This window comes from Sander vitreus, chromosome 19 (genome assembly GCF_031162955.1).
Source record: "Sander vitreus isolate 19-12246 chromosome 19, sanVit1, whole genome shotgun sequence".
Classification (NCBI taxonomy): Eukaryota; Metazoa; Chordata; class Actinopteri; order Perciformes; family Percidae; genus Sander; species Sander vitreus.
The window spans coordinates 11,313,299-11,331,438 of NC_135873.1; the positions used below are offsets into that span (position 1 = coordinate 11,313,299).

Sequence of the window (18,140 nt, forward strand, 5' to 3'; positions counted from 1 at the left end):
GAGGAGGGAGGGGAGATTGGAGATCCTGAACGCATTATGACAACTTGTCGCTAAGTTTGTGGAGGCAAACAACTATTATATATGCTGAGCTAATGTGCATCATGTCTGGGACCAGCATAGGAGGGTTAGAGTACTTCAAAAAACGGAGTCATGAACGTCATCTGCTTCAACAAGTCTGGGCATCCCTTTCACTTTCTCAAACTGCACCGTCTCCTTGTTTTACTGTGAAAATCTAGTGTTTCTATAGCGACTGAAGCTGAAACAATCAAAGTGAACACTGAAACCACCAGGCCACAAATTACACATCTATAACCTATTTTGGCCTCCAAAGATATACAGTGTACTTTTACATGATTGTAACTGCAGTATGATTTGCTGATGTCCTCCTGAATTATTCCTTGAATGTTTCTGGATTGAGATTTGAGTGATCTTTAGCCCCCACACACACACACCCACCCACAAACACACACACACACACACACACACACACACACACACACACACACACACACACACACACACACACACACACACACACACACACACACACACACACACACACACACACACACACACACACACACACACACACACACACACACACACACACATACCAGGTTCGCCATTGCGGCCTCTTCTTCCTCGCTTTCCTGGAGGTCCTGCAAAAAAATAGAATATAATACATTTTAGACAGTAATTTGATTGTCTTTTTCTTTGAATAAGTTTCAAATTCTTCAAGTATTCTCACAGTCTAACCGCCCTACAGCAGGGTTAGGAAGAGCTACTGAAAAATATTGCCTTTGGACGACAAACGACTCAAAATCTCGTTTTTAGGCTCTATTTATGCATAACCTGAGGTGGGAAAAAAGAAACACAAACTGTGTTGCCACAAAAGTGCTTCATGCTGTTGTCCCCGTTTCTTTTTCCTTCCCCGTTTCCTTTTAGCACGGATGCCCTGGTTTTTAATTTGTTTATCTAGACAGTGTTTTCCTGTTTGCCATTTTCCTGTCAACACTATCAATCTGCTCAGCTGGAGGAGTAAAACAATTACACGCTTTGCCAGGTTTTACATGTTGAAGACTTGACTGGGTCGTATTGTGTGCAGGTAGTTCTCAGTTTGGAAACTGGGAGCATCTCTCCCAAAATGACCTCTTCCTCTCAGCAATACATGCAGTGTTTTCCTGAGGTTGGCAGCTGGAAACAATTTTGCAGGCATTGGCATTCTGTTTGCTCTCTGCCCTAAAAGAAGTCTGTGCATTCACAATTTAGTCAAAGTACGACTTTTAGACGAGCGGGAAATTAAAAGTTGAGCTCTTATGATTACACAGAGGTATATGGGGACTCTCCACTCCATTTGAGGAGGACTTGTCAACTTGCAATGCAATGGATAATATCTAGGCAGGGAAATTGCTCTTTCCACTCAACATTAAAGGAGCTGTCAGGATCAAAAAGATTGGAAGTTAATACAACCAAGAGGAACAATCTTCCCCGTCTGCTTCTGCATCACAGAAAATATCCAGATCCGATTCCAGGCAGCAACAATACTGTGAAGAGTTATTATGCAAATCGTTTTGAAGACTCTTTTGACCCCCGTATCGCCAAAGAATAGCATTTTGTCATCATGTTAGAGGTTCAAGATTATAACAGTAATGTAATGGGGTTGGTGAAAGTTGTTGAACAGACTGCAAAGCTCACCAATAATTGCCTGGTTGTCAAAAGGGATGATTTTGTGATACTGGGCTACAGCAGCTAAAAACCAGGACTAAAATTACAACACAACCACACGTGCCTGTGAATGCATCCCTTTATATGGAAGTGGAATAAAAGTAACACAGTAAAGAGTAAAATAAATAAGAACACTGCATTTTACACAGTGTTTGGTTGATTTAGGATACTCCAGATACGTTACTGGGGTTCAAAATGCAGGGTTATGTTGTACAATTCTTTGCATGATGCTGAGTTAGGGCTGGACGATTCATCGAAAATGTATCGACATCGAAATTCTGAAGCTGTTATCGACGTATTTTTCCCATAATTTATTCCTGTTGATAGGCCTACTTCCTCCTTAAAAACATTCTACCGCGGCTGACTTCGGCCGGACCAGTCAGCCGCATGGAAAGAATAATGGAGGATAACTCAAACGCCGAGTCTGAGTCAACAGAGCAACTTGTGCCCCAAAAGAAAAAAACGCAGCGTCCGTTGCCTGGAAACATTTTGGCTTCAGAAAAGATGATTTAGAACAACGTGATTAATTATCGTTGATTTATCGCTATCGAGGTAAAATGTGCAATTAATCGTGATTTTGATTTTAGGTCATATAGTGCAGCCCTATGCTTAGTCCTCAGTTTGATCCCACTGTTTGGCTACACTTCAGCCTCTAACTCTGCGCCTATTGGACTGTTTCCAGGATAATGTCAGGCGCTGCCAGCGAAGGGTCCAGGCACAGTTTAAAGTATGTAACCACAGGTGGAGTTTGACTCTCACTTTACTATGGTTCACATCAACCCTGGTTTCTCCATAGGTTTGTTTTTTAAGGTTTTCAAAGAAACAGAAGGGGGTTTACTGCACTTGGCAGTCACCTCATCATTGCTCACTTTGAAATGACACTTGACACCTCTGAGAGGAATATTCTGTACGAAGATATGACATCCTCCTGATTTTGGTGGTATATTTTTTGACAGATGCTGAGAAAACGCTCCCCACATTGGAGTTGGTGGTCCAGACAAAATACCAAACATTATTTTCAGAGATCATCATGATTCACAATATTCATCACAATATTTGTATTCTGATTATAGACTGTAAGGAGAGAAACCAAGTGTACCAGTAACAGTTAAAACTTTGTAGAAGGTATGCCAACAAAAACGCTGTAACGTTTCAGTTTATGAAAACACAAGTGAAAGAAACACTTAAAGTCTATCAGGAGTAGTCAAAAGGAGTTTTCAGATGTTTTTAATAAATTAAGACAAAAAAAGAGAAGTACTGTGAGGCCTCTGGTCGTAAATAAATGAATAGGATTCAAACTGGATCCTGACGTGCTGAGAGATCTTAAGCTACCTGTCAAGGCAAAACACCACTCTTGCTCCAAAACATTGTATTTGGCCTGCTATTTTCTCACAGCATCCCAAGTAATGTCATGGAACATTGGCTCAGAAAAAAATGTAGAAGGGAATTTCATGATGAGGGTTAACAACTATGAACAATCTATTGAAACCTTTTTTAACCTTTTCAACAGCTTTTGTATCTGACGTTGAAATAAATCAAGGTGAACTTGATGTTCATTCAAATGGTCAAACAATGTCTTTGGTCAGAAAAATCTAAATGGCCCCTGTGGCGTTATTTAGTGGCTTTTGTATTTTAAAAAACCAAGCAGCAGAAAGCCACTTCATTACACTGGACCAGAGAAAGGCATCAATATAATTGCTGTTTGGCTTCATTTTTAGCCATGCTGGTGTTGTGGTTCTACAGACGGCAATGTCAGTCAGTTACTCAGTCAGTCAGTCAGTCGGTCCACCACTTTGGTGCAGACTGAAATATCTCTACAACTATTGGATGGCTTGTCAATACATTTTGTATGGACATTAAAGGTCCCCAGAGGATGACTCCAACTTTGGTTATTCCTTGACTTTTCCTTTACTGCCACCGCAATATTTACATTTGTGGTTTTGAGTAAAATTGGATGGATTCAATTGCCCCTCAAGGTGAATTGTAACTTTTGGTTTTTTTGCCTCAACTAGTGCCATCAGGTCAAAATTCACATTTATCCAAAACTTTCCAAATGCCCTTAAAACTATTAACATCAGCCTCATCTGAACGTTGTGTTCGCTGCTAATTAGCTTATGTTAGCATGCTATCAAGTTGGCCCCCTCCTCCCCGACTCAACGAGAGAGAGAGAGAGAGAGAGAGAGAGAGAGATGTCTGATGGTATGTGTGTCTGGTAATATAACAGATTGTGATGTGAATGGCACCAGGTTAGCTGTGAGGGCAGCACGGAACCATCAATAGAATACTGTCAGGTATCAAAATGTATATTCTGCTTTTTCGTAAACAGTAAATTGAGTAATACAACATGGGATTCCCACAGAATGCTTTTGTCCAAAATAGTGATAGAAGTAATTTTAATGGTGCTTGGCAGAAAAGAATCCTGTATAATTGACAGTATTGTGAAACATGATGTTTTTAAGCCATGGCTCTATTGTTTTTGAGTAATTTTGCTCATGTTGTTCATTACAACATTATTTCAAAGTTATGCACTGCTTGACATAATAAACTTCTTGTTTATACTTCATGCATTTGAGACACAATTGTATTTTACCACTACCCATCATCCATAAAATATGGATTGGCCCTGAACAGCTAACAAAATTGCACCTCTGCTCTATTTCTCTTTTTCCTCCAAATTAATCAAGCGAACCAGCCCCGGACTGACTCATTTACAATACCAGCATTGTTTCAGAGCTTGATATACATAATCAGAACACTCAATGTTTCTCTTGCAGAGTATAATACAGTCATTTCTCAGAATACAAATTATGCCAAAAATAGCAAACTGGGTACCAGCTCCAACCTCCAAAGTAAATCAGGTTTGAAGAGAATTGGCTTTGAACTTCTCAGCAAACTCACAGCACCTTTCTGGGTATAGTGAATCAATTCAGATGTGTTCTGCAAGTGAGATATAGTTTGCATTGTCCCATGTTAAAATGTCCTCAGTTTAATAATGAAATTTAAAATGTGTTTTGATGCTCAGCAAGACACTTGCCATGTCCTCTTTGTGCAAATGAAATAAAATAATCAAGTAGACAGCAAACAGTATGTTTGTTTTTTGAGTGATGATTCAAATAAGTTAATGGTGAATATAAAGGGATACACTGATGCAGAGTGTGCATCACTGAAACAAGAAAACAACATTTTGAACATAAGAGGCTGCACTTTTTAGTGACCATGCAACAATCACCTGGTCAGTGAGATCAGCTTAGTGCCAAACAGAGCGGGATTTCATGTTTGATTCACTACACACTTTCCACCGTTCATTTTAAAACTATTTCCCCTTGCTGTCATGCTAAATTGTAAACACCCAGCCTATTTCATGAATACCAAAAGCTCCACATGCCAACCTTACTGTTTATATATGAGTCAAAAGAATACAATGGTCAGCATGAATGTTTGGGAGAAATGTCATGGAGGTACAATACTTCCAGTGCCAATGTTTTGAGAAACTGACATGAAATTGTTCTGCTGGCGTAAATTTAACGCCTGATGCCTTTAAATGATTTGGTTTTTAAAATGCTCTGCTGCTATTTTGGAGAAAGTAACCTCCTGTAACTGAGCAATTTTCTTTTGTATTCCGTTATATAAAATCAACTTTGCTTTCAATTCCTAGTCGAAATGTATGACAATGGTTTTGTTATAATTGTCAGGTTTTATCATGGTGTAAAAGTGTCTGCTTCACTATTGTGTTAGGGCACCCCTCCTCTTCTCTGCTTCTTTTCATAGCCGTCTGATTCATCTACCAACCCATAAAAGGCTGGCGCAGGTTTGCCTTGGACCAGCTCATAGTCATGCTGCTATAGGTCTAGATTGCCGGGGGACTTCCTTTGACACAATGATCTCCTTTTTCTTTCCATATGCATGCATTTATGTCCCCTCCAGGAGTCCTTATGTTTTCTACCCTCACAGTTTTCCTTGGATTGGGGTGGCACCTAAATCATGGTTGCAGCTGCCGCCATCGTCCTGCTCGATGCCCTACTACGCCCCGCAACGCCGTGTTACGCATTGCCCCACTACGCCCTGACCTGCTACAGCTATTTCTGGTCATAGTTCCACTATCTTTATTGTTACTGTAACTGCCACTGTTCATCATTCCAACTGCTATAATTATGAATCATATTTCTCTATATCTGTATCAGTGACTGTGTCCAAACCGACAGCGACAGATGCTGCCCACAAAGAGCCTGGGTCTGTCCGAGGTTTCTGCCTAAAAGGAGGTTTTTCCTCACCACTGTTGCACCAAATGCTTGCTCATGGGAAATTTTGTTGGTTCTTTGTAAATTATAGTGTGTGGTCTAGACCTACTCTATATGTAAAGTGTTTTAAGACTCTCTATGATTTGATACTATAAATAAAATTAAATTGAAGGCAAAAAAAATCGTTTAAAACATTCTTAAAATGTATCACTTCAATTTCATCACTGTCTGTCTATATCAGAATTGAAGGATACAATACATTGGCCCATCTCAAGGTGGCTCCCAACTAGGCTCAGAACTTGGAGCTTTGGTTGACTGAAATGTTAAGAATTTTTCTCAAATAATTTGATGATCAATGTCTTTACAAGCATTCCAAGGATTTAGGAAGATTTAGTCAAAACAGACTTTAATATAGTCCATTTAATCCCACAACATGGATGGATGAGTTTATAAAACCTGGCAACACTTGGGTATCCAGGTCAACGGAACTAAAGCTGCACAAAAGCTGGCTTTCTTCTGTACAATCATTTGTTACTTTCCAAGTACATTTTTGTGGAAAAGTCTGGCAAAGAGGACAACAATTTTGATCCAACATCCTCATTACTCTGCATGACAATGAATAAATCAATACATTAAATGCTAATTCATGGAAGACTGGGTCCACTGTCCAAGGGGAAAAAATGGAAATTGGACCACGATTTTACAATCAGCCTAATCCGTAAATGTCACTGCTCTCGTCATCTTCAAGGGGATGTGTATTGTTGTCAAAATATAAATTGCAAAATCTAACAGCTAATACAGAGCCTCTCCAGCACAATGACTTTAGAATATGTGCATGTTTTTAACATTATTAAGTAGACAAAAGATTCTTCTCAAAATGTCAATGGTAAAACCTGACAAAGGGCGAAGATTGCTTTTAAATAATAATGATCTGTGTGTCCCATGCACAAGTTCAGTGGTTGACAACCTTTTTTGACAGATGTACGCCCACAACACTCTCAAATTAAAAACTCAAGTACCCCTTCCTTGACACCCCATTTATTTAAATCATTCATGCATTACTTACAGCTTGTATCTATCTTAACAATTTATTTATTACTTTTAGCTATTTCAGCTATTTATCTTTCGCATATACTGCATGCAATAAATTAGACTGTGCTAATGGTTTCAATTTCTCTTCTCTTCTAGATCTTTGAGGTTACAAAAGTTCAACATTAAAGTTGAACGGCATCTGTGTGTCTCCAGCACAAAAACCCAATTCAAAACTATAGGAAGTCTAACACAGTCAACAGATAACAGTACCACGAGATGAAGATCTGGACTGTGTCTCCACCAGACTGGAACTCCTCTTGAGGTCATCGGTCATGGGTATTGTAGGAAAGTCCCCTTGAACTTGAGACCCACCAAACTGGCTCCTAAAAGGAAGCCCTTGTTGTACTCTGACTGACCTTCTTAACTACTTTTACTAATCCCTTAACTTCCTCAAACACTTTCAATTTTGCAGTGATAAAGATAGAAATCAGAACAAAGAGTCTCTTCTGAAATAGGTTTTCAGACCTGTGCATTGCTCCATCCTAGTACTTGAATTACCATATTGCTCTCTAAAATGTTAGTAGCATGACTAGTGGACTGCTGGTCTAAAGTTAGTTCACTTGACCCTATTAACCCTGCATGTGCATATTTACCATAATAAAAAGCACACAATATATCTAATGGTTGTCACAACTTTGAAAAAGGTCAACTGAAGGTTCTTACAAAAGCACCCAAATACAGTTTTTTTTCTAACACATGTAACACAAACTTTACCTCTGGTCGGAATTCTTTCCAAATGCAAACACGGGACATATAACTATTTGCAATTCACTTAAAGTCAGCTTCACACTGTGTCAATGGAAGTTCAACTTAGAGGTAACTTTCCACATTCCAGGAATCTGATACAAGGAGCAGACTACAGCATGGTTAGCATGTAATGTCAAGCAATTTCAAAGAGCAACCCTATTATCAACCTTGCTTAACGACAGTGGTTCTTTAACTGCTTTTAAATAGGAGACATGCTGTTTGGATTATTTTTCTGGCAGGCAAAAAGTAAATTGTGGATTATAATACAGAAGAGTATAATAGTTTGTTAACCTGTGTAACTGGCCTATAGATAACACCTATAAATCCAGACTTCTGTATGTTATAACAGACTCCAAGGGGGTTTTGGCAACACAATATAAACACCAAATTCTGCAGAAGAATTCAAGGGCTATTTTAATTTTCCCAAGACACACATTTGAGTCCCAAACTAACCTAGAAAAACAATGTTCCAAAGGATATTTCACATCATTCCCTGATTCTGTGGCATATATCTTCATTATCCTTATTTCCAACTGTACTTAACTCCAATGCAAAAATTTCCTGAATAAATATAATGATTATAGCCATTTCCTAAATAATTCGTCCCAATTATATGTAATATGTTGCCCGGTAAAGAGACCATTGTGTCTGATATGCTCATTGTACTCTTTTGGTGCACTTATTTTGTCACCACATAATATTTTGTACAGTATTCTAAATACTGCAAGCACGCGCACACACACACACACACACACACACACACACACACACACACACACACACACACACTGCGTCTAACCAGTTTAAATGCTGATTTTCCATTTTGTGAATAAAAAGTAACAAGGCTCTAACAGATTCCACAGCTTCCTTTAAAAACATATTTGTATACCTGTAATAAATGCATTGTTATATGTAGATCGACATGTGTTTACATTGCTACTCAAGAGAGTATGATTAGTTAGCTGGAATTTACAGTTTGATTTATGCAACAGCCGAAAAGCAAGACATCTCACTGATTAGGGGCTGAATTAAATCTAACGAACAGTCACGAGGGGTAATGAACAGTGACGCCTCCTCCACAAACTCTAATGAAACTCACTTCTGCAGTTTTCAATTACAAGACATCATGAGCACACAGAGTTCTGATAGACTCAAGAGTCTGTGCCAGTGTTGTTATCATTATGATGAAACTTAAAACAAATTCACAGTACCAACAGGACACTTGTTAATGTCAGATAGTCCCAAGACATCACCCAACAGGAATCTGATACTAATTACATGAGGCAGCATTGATTACCACACAGAGAGCAGAAATAAAAAGTTAACGATGTAGTTACTTTCTGCGAGCATCTCTATATGTGTACACTTGGTAGTGGTCAGAGGTTGTTATCAACTAGAAAGGAATTCATTTCTCCATCCATCCCTGATGATTATGGCAATTCCGTGCCAGTGTGTGAGAGTCTGTGTGTGAGTGTTTATTGGGTCCTGTGCTGTGTTTGTCCAGATGCCAGTTATCAGTTCATTAAAGCACAAGTCAATCCATTACGATACGAGGAATTTGTCTGTCGCTGCAGGCTCCATTAACACTACGTCAGGCAGATTGAAACTAGTATTAAAAATGCATCTCTCTGCCCGCACCACCAGAGTAAGATAGACGTGCCCAGTTTTGCACTTGAGAGTCTCTGCATTGATTGAGTAGTTACAGTCCTGCAGTGGTCTTTTACACCTAAACAAAGACACACAACACACACACACACACACACACACACACACACACACACACACAGATATACTCTTAACAGTTTCAGGGACTGAAAATCATTACAGAACAAGTAGATCTTCTCTAGTTCTTTGTCACACACACACACACACACACTTGTAGAAGACAAATGACATGAATACGACTATGGCTGGCAGGCACGCACGGATCATCTACACTTTTGCTCCGGTTCAGTGTCAAGGCTGGAACGCTCCTGAGGAGGAAGCAGTGTCTTTGAGAGAGTCTTTTCATCACCTTCAGATCAATGTATTTTCCTCTGGCAACAGGCTGAGTGCTGGGATACTGGAGAACCACCCTGTGCGTTACACACTGCAATTATCCTCCCCGCAGTACTGACTGCGGTCGTGATGGAAGCAGAACGCACTCCCTGATGAGGGGAGGTCAGTAATAATCGATTGGCCAAGTCCCATCACTTTATGCTGTGAGTTAAATTGGCACAAGCGGCCATCCTGATGGCTCTATCAGAAAGCTTTGCTGTAGATGGTTCCTAGTAATATAACATATGCTTGCATGCGAGGGAGTGTTACTTTTGGCTAACTTTCTAATCTTAACTAGACATTTGAGAAAAATGTGACAATTTCATATCCTGAAAAGGGAAACACGAGGATGAGCCCAGCTTGGCTTGGCCAGGCTGAAGTGTAATCCACAGTGGAAATTAATGGTTTCTTTTGAGTGTCAACCAAGTTATATCTTGGCTGACACTCATTCATGCATAGCGGCTTAGGAATCCTCCAGATAAATAAAACTTATTTAATTGTCATGACAAACTGGCCATCTAAAGCCAGCAGTCTGATCACCTTGCATTGAACTATAACGTCGTTCCCCTGTGCTCCAAGAGAACCGCTAGGACTGGAACAGAAACATGAGCAACCGATAGCTTAAGGACTAAAGCTCTAAATGTAGGTGTGATTTGTTGAATCTGATTTGAACAAGCATACGTATTAAACACTGAGGAAGGGCCAAGACCGCAAGTTAATTAATCCACTCAGCATATGCATGCAGAGGGAAAAGCAATCTCAGCCTAACCTAGCAAACATTGATTAGCTGCAGTCAGTGAATGATTTAAGCTTCTGACCTGAGTACTCTGGTAGTCAATCAATATCCCTAATTAGACCTTGAAATACTGAGATGCAGATACTAGCAAATAAACCTAGAGTGCTAAATTTAGTACTTTAGTTACGACAAGATAAACTACTATAATTTGATCATTCAGTCTGGAAGAATCCTGATTTATCCTTTTGAAAACTGACTCGATGGCATCCAGCTGAACACTAAAGAAAGTGAGGACACATGGCAAAATGAGTCCCTCCTGGGCATCAGCCAGCAGATGCTTTTGAAGCTGACCAAGGGTGTGTTTGGCGAATATTGTACCAAGCATGCTGACGGCGACATGCGTAGTATCACATAGACATGTGTGTGTGCCTTCTTCTGCGGGTGCACTCGAGTGCTTGGGTTGCTGAAATAGTTGCGAGAGCAATTCTGGTCACTGGAAGAAATTGTCAACCGGGATGCCAAAAGGCAAATGGGACATCCAGTGCATGGTTAGCATCAAATGATCCCTCTCTTGTTCAAGTTCAACTGAAATACATTATCTGTGTTTAAGACTTATGTGGCTATTGGATGTCACGTTGAAATTATGTGTAACCTTATACCTGCTGCTAACGGACGACATGACTGCTGGCTGACCTCATCATCACAAGGGATGTGTGAGCCAGTATGCGCAGTGTGCGTATGTGTCTGTGGTGCGTATGCGGATGGATTTAGGGACGCAGAGCTTTATAACATGGACCACAGGGCCCCAAACTGCTCAAGGACATCACTGCAGTTCCTCAACCAAGATGAAGTCACTGGAGTCAAAAAATGTTATTAAACTCCTCAACTATTTTAATAGACTGGCATACAGTACTCTCCACCCAAATAACTATTGGTGCACCTAAAGTAACACAATCTTTAAATATTTGCCTTACATCTGGTATTTCTCTTTGGATTAGGCAGAACAAATACCATGTATTTCCATATAGTATCATGTACTTCATATTTACGTAATTCATACTATACTTATACTTGTAGTAGAGGTGCGGGTAGGCAGATGTGAACTTTATTAAATGCTTGCATACTTGGTCATGAATAGTTATTTCAAACAAAGTTTGAAAAGGTTGTTTTTCATGCACAAACAAAATTCCATTCACTTCCATCACATCAGGATGGAGGCAGAAATCCCTAAACACGGATATCTCAAAACCTAGACAAATAAAAATAAAAAATATCTGCATGGTAAGACACAACAAAAGCTTTTAGAAAGACATTTGATCTAAATTAACACTGTACACTGACACTGTTTTTGAATCAGCTAAACTGCAATTTCAATAGGGTTTCCATCTCCTTTGATTTGTCCTCTATGGTTGTGAATGGAATATTGTTTTTTCTTAACTACATTTATCCCCACAGCTCTACAGGGCTTCACTTACACTATCTTTCAACTTATCAGCCAGTATTGGTGGTCTGAGGCTGGTGTTTACTTGAGCATTGCATGACCCATGTTGGATTATTCCTGCAACAGTTTGAGCATGCAAGCGTGACGGGTACAGGCTCTTATGTCATAGATACCCTATCTTGTCAACAGCAAAGGAAAATGTATGATAGAGAGGCTGCAAGGGGGGGGGGGGAGCTGGGAAGGAAATCTCCGAGTAGAATAGAGGGATGAAAGATTTAAGAGCAAAATGGAAAGCAGAGAATCTAGAGCAGAGTGTTTTGAGTCTGTTGCGTGAAGTTGTTGAATTCACTGTTCATATAAAACTCCTCAGTCAGGGTAGATGTTACGGTTGTAACACTCCAGCAATGTACGTTGGACATGAAATGACAGCTGAGGGATCTTTTTATTTCAGATGAAAGAATGAGTGAGACAGAAGTAATTTAAGTCTGAAACTAGAATTTCATAAAAATAAAATAATGCTCCACTGAACTCTCAAAACTGCCCGCACTAAAGACGAGTGCCAATTTAGCCCTCTGCTGGGCACAGGCTGCAAAAAATACAATCCAATTATTCCATTCAGCCCTCTAGCGAATCCCAGAATAATGGTGCAGTATGTCACATCAGCGGTGGTATTATCTGTAAGTATAAAGTCCAGCCTAAAATGCAGGGAGGCCTCATCTCAGCAGACCAGCGGGTGCTGACAGACTGAGATGGAAGGTTGATGCTCCAGTAGGACAGGTAGGTGTACAGTTACCACAAACAACATCTGGATATCAGAACAACTAATCATCTACCTCTCACAAGTCACAAACCTATATAAACCTATATACCATGCACAGTTGGTGAAAGTGCTGGCAGGATAAACAGGATTACTCCTTTGTATGCCTGCACGCACGTCTAAAACACATCAGACATTATGTTCACCATGATATCACAAATCCCTTAAGACTTATAAAGATGACCTGACTAAATCAACTAAGAATGCTGAATGCTGTAAGTGTCTCCCAGCCCTTCATGGGCCCTGAGTGGAAACGAAAATAAAGTGTCATCACCAGACTGTCAGCCCGAGACTCACAGAAAGTCAGCCAGCCCTGAATTTATTTTCCCAACCCAGGAAACCCCTCTGCAACACTCTAAGGCATGTGCAATGCTCCTCCAGTTTCCAAAAGACATCCCCAAAACAACTAAATCAAAACGAAAAGCTCTTATTAGAAATTATTACATACCACAAAGTGTGGTAATCTTGTCACTATGGACTTGCAATGATGGCTTGTAAGAAAATATAGATACATCAAGAACACAACAGTGCAATGAGTGGAAATGAATTGGTAGGGAAAGCCAAAATTCCCTGCAAATGAACAAGGCTCCCATTTTTCAAACTTCTGTCAATGTTTCCTTTTAAAAAAAACACACACACAACATACTTTAATTTTCCTTAATGAGGCCAATTGTTTCACAAAGCAATCACAGTTCCTAGCAGGACCTTCCTCCGGAGCAGAGTCATAGCCGACAACAACAGGCTTTATATACACCTTGTTCATTTTTACTGCAGTACATGGTGTAAAAGCAATTTTGCTGCATTTAGTCATGGGAGTCTTATAAACAGGTATTAAAGGTAATCCCCTCCTCTTACCTTTTGATGAAACATTTACACAGCAAATTGTTCCATGGAAATTGCACAATCCTTCACACATTACTGCTCAAGCTACAACAATGAAAAGATTTACACTGAAAATATCAGACCACCCGTTGTTGGTTTGTGCAGTACTTTCCCTCTTTACCCTCTTGGGGCAAAATCATTATTATTAAAGGAATAGTTCTACCTTTACAGTAGGAAAAGCATAAAGACTGGAAATAGAGGGGAAACAGCTTGCCTGGCTTCGTCCAAAGTTTTGAAAAAATGCCTCAGAGCACTTCTAAAGCTAAAGCTAGTGCGTAGTTTCTGTCTCCCCCATAAGGAATTCTAAGTAATGACAACAACACTGTCGTTTCATCCACATGATACAAGGCTTCCGTGATCGCACAACACCACCACCCCTCCTCCATACCGTTGCTTGTAACAAAGGAGGACACGGAGGATTAAAAAACAGACTCTTCAGAAGAGGTATTTATCTTCACTCGAGTTTCGGCGTGTGAAAGTCGCCGGACAACTTTCTAATTATAGCCATACTGAGAAATACAGAGAGTATTGTTTGTGGGGCTGATAATCTTAATTACCTTTGTATCAACTCATTTGGCAACGGCTTGAATGTAATGGACGTTCAATAATATTAAAAAGGTTACACACTAAAGCTTTGATAGCTATGGCTATGAGCTTTGATAGCTATGGCTATGAGCTTTGATAGCTATGGCTATGAGCTTTGATAGCTATGGCTATGAGCTTTGATAGCTATGGCTATGGACTAGGCCAGACACAGCGACTACCTCGACTCTCCCCCTGGTTGTGGCAAAAGGTGACAACAAGACTCCAGAAAGTCACTACACCGGACCAAGAAATAATTCAGCACATAACCCCCACGTAACCCTCATGTTGAATTAAACAAACAAGATGTAATGTGTCACTTAGTGAGTTGTAGAGGTGCTGGTAGGCAGATTGGGTTTTACCTTTACCCTTATAAATATGTCACATAACAGGAGAGATGCCCCAACTGTTGTTTCACTTGTGACTTTACCGGACAGATATGAGAGCCGTATCGATCTTTTATCCAATTCTCAGCAAGAAAGGGAATACATGTAAGTAAAACCATCGGCAAAGACAGAGAACCGAAGCGTGCTTTCATGCTCTGAGAAACATCATATGCAGGGCACATGTCACCATGCAAATATAATCAAGACATTTGGTAAGCCTAACGTAATATGAGGAAAAGCATTAGTGTAATTGTATTAACCAAAATATGTGGGACTAAGTAAGATTGTTAGGTACCAAAGTTATGGCATCAACCTTGTGTAAAGAAAATACATAAAATCTTATGTGACAAGTGGGGGCTGGGGGAGTTTTTCTGTGATTAACAAAAAACACAAGTAACACAACGCCACGTGAGAAATAACTAGTGGAGATTTTTCATGATACCTTGAAGTTTCAAAGAAAAGATAACAAAGAGTGTTTTGAAAGCATAGAGGCAAACTACGTCTGCATCATGTTTCCTCCCTGTGTGTCACTCAAACTGACCAAGTCAAAGGTTAAAGAAGTAGGAGGGAGGGGGGCTCATCCTCCTGGGACGATTTGTAATCCTGACCTGTAGTTTCAGGTGGTTGGAGGGCCACAGTTAAGCTGGCGGTGGGGCCCGGCTCTTCATCAGTACACATTGTTCTTATTACGGGTTTGATGCCGAAGGGTTTTAGCAAAGAGGCCGCAAATTCCACCGTGCTAACAACTAGCCAACTCCTCAGCTCTGAGCCATGGAATCGGCTGCGTTTGAATAAACATTCTCCCTTTTTATATATTGCATAGGTTTACAATAATATAGGTTATATATATGATTTATATAATCAGGTTTTTATAAATATTTATGCAAGCTTTTCTATTATTTTACAGGAGTTTGGGGGAAAAGTAATAAAATGCAGGTTTTTGACCAGAAACTCCAGCCTGTCTGTGAAAATACAGAATGTGTGGAGAAAGTAAATGAGTAACACTCTCCTCCATCACTAACTCATTTCAAAGTTCCCCTAAGCGAAGCACTTAACCCCCGACTGCTCCAGTGGAGCTCCTCAGGAGCCTGATAAAGGACTAGTTTTACTGGGCAGCTTGTAAGAGAGACAGCAAAGCAGACTGCTGCAGACAAACAGTGAGCATGGTCAGTCAATTCCTCCCTGGATAAGATATATTTAAGTAACTGACTCTAAGTCTCAGTGAGAGTCACCCACCTCCACATAAAAGAGATGGGAAAGTGTGCTTACTTGTTTCTTGCCAAGAGTTATATGAGAAAATCAATACCATGTTCATGTCTGCATGCTAAAAATGAAGCGAGTGCTCGCAGCTACGTAGCTTAGCATAAACACTGAAAACAGGGGGCTAGCCTGGCTTTGATCAAAGGTAACAAAATTCACTTAAGTTTTGTCCCTTGTACATAAAGCACAAAAACCTACCTACCCCCCCCCCCCCCAAAACTGCAACTTGTTTTTGCGTTTGAGTATGTGTATACATTTGTTTTGTGTGGATTTAATTACCTTTGAACAGAGCCAGACTAGCTGTTTTCACCTGTGACCACTATGTATGCTAACATTACAGGATAAATATGAGAGTGGTATCAACCTTTTCGCTTACCTCGCGGAAAGAAAGCAAATAAGCGTATTTCCCAAATTGTTGAACTGTTGCTTTAAGTAAATAATTATGAACATGGTACAAACTGCCACAGTTATACTGCTTAATACATCGTTAGATAAATGGTTAAAGTTAAACTCCCATACTAACACAGTTCCAGTGAAACAGGATGTTTGGACAGGAACGCGAGCAGGGAGGGAAAGGTGAACCATGGTAATCATGGAAGTGACTCAAAAGTCCTGGAAACGAGACTACTTGCATCCTCATGATTCTCAGACTCCAGCTATTCCAGTAGGAAGTGAACAAAACCATTAAGAGTGTAGGATGTAGCAGGATGAAGGAGAGGAGTCACTATGTATTATGGACTAGGTGTACATCAACAAGACGTGGAAAATCAGCTAACATGAGAAAAATAAATGTTCACATTATTTGATCTTCTTGCGGTTGTCCCTTAACGTTGTGTTTTACCCTAAAACAACTACAGCCTCTCTGGTAAACTGCAGAATTTTAATGAGCTTGCGAATTAATGAGATTTTAAAGTTTGTGGTAGGGAGCACCTTATTCAGCACAGGCTCCAGCTGGCAGCCGTACAGAACAATCGGCCGCGCGCAAATGAGAGTCAGTGCAGAATCAAAGAGGTTATGAGAAATATGCAGACGTTTTAAATTAAGCTGGACAATCATCTCCTCTTACATATCCCGTAATGAGAGAGATTATAAGAGATCAAGCCTCTGAATCTTTTCTGTTCCACCATAAATCATAAGAAGACATGCAAGATTCAATTAGTCCTGCTCGCTTAACCTTGGCAGCACGGAAATTGCACACCAAACCAAATACCCTGAGCTCTGTATGAGAGGTATTTACAAAAGAGATTTGAGGAGGTGGGCTGTACCAGTAAATGGCAAACAAACTAATAACCATGGCCGAAAAAGAAAGGAGTCAAGATTGTTATTAGATAAACAGTGAACAAAACCAGCAGTGCAGCAGAGGATCTTATGGTTAAATGGCTTATGAGCAGAACTTGGATACTATTTTCAGGCCACCCATTTGTTCCAGTCCAAGCCAAAGTAGAAATCCTTCAGCATACAATGAGACTATTGAGTTCCTGGATGGGGCGGTGATAAAATCTATTCTTATTTAGAGTTTGTGTGTCCCCACAAGTATCCAAGAACGCATTCTGCTACGCATTACCTTCATGGCATAACAAGCCACTACACAAACAGAATATGAAGAAACACGAAAGCGAGTTGTTTATCTACTGAAGAGGCTCATACGCTGCATTTTAATGCTCTGGTTCATTATTTTTCATCCTAATAAGTCTTTCATGTCTACAGAGTTTTGAACATGTATGTTGCTGTCAGCTTTCACAAAGACTCTGTTTAATCAAACTACAAAGCTTTTGGTTGCTTCGTTCAAAGACAGAACTGGGCCAGAGATGATGACATTGAGGAAACTTTTGGGCTTGAAAAAGAAACTTTTTTGGGTGGAGATCAGATTTGGTTTTCTTACCAAATAAAGTGACAAGTACCGTAACTGGCATCTCTTTTGAGTCTCCTGCAGTTCCCATTTCTAAACGCTAATGAAAATGGGATTAGACAGTAGCATGTGCATGTTTCCTTATTTACAGTAGGGGAGCACTGGAACATCAACTAGACCACACATGTGACATGCACGCACTTTCTACTCACAGAAAGTAAAAGGCTATTTGCTTTGAGCATTTTAATAAAGAGGGACATCCTTAGAGATGCTATGATAACAGATGACTCTTTTCAATGTCTACTCTTTGAAGCGGAGGAAATACATTTGACTATGGTTTGTGTTGAG

At 40.0% G+C, this 18,140-nt stretch overlaps 1 protein-coding gene across 1 annotated transcript in view; it reads right to left on the reverse strand.

Annotated features, from left to right (window-relative positions):
• col25a1 (collagen type XXV alpha 1 chain) overlaps window positions 1-18,140 on the reverse strand; it is a 143,887-nt gene that overhangs the window by 62,681 nt on the left and 63,066 nt on the right. The window contains exon 3 of the mRNA XM_078276167.1: window positions 615-659. Coding sequence (XP_078132293.1) covers window positions 615-659 — 45 coding nt within the window. The remainder of the gene's footprint in view (window positions 1-614; window positions 660-18,140) is intronic.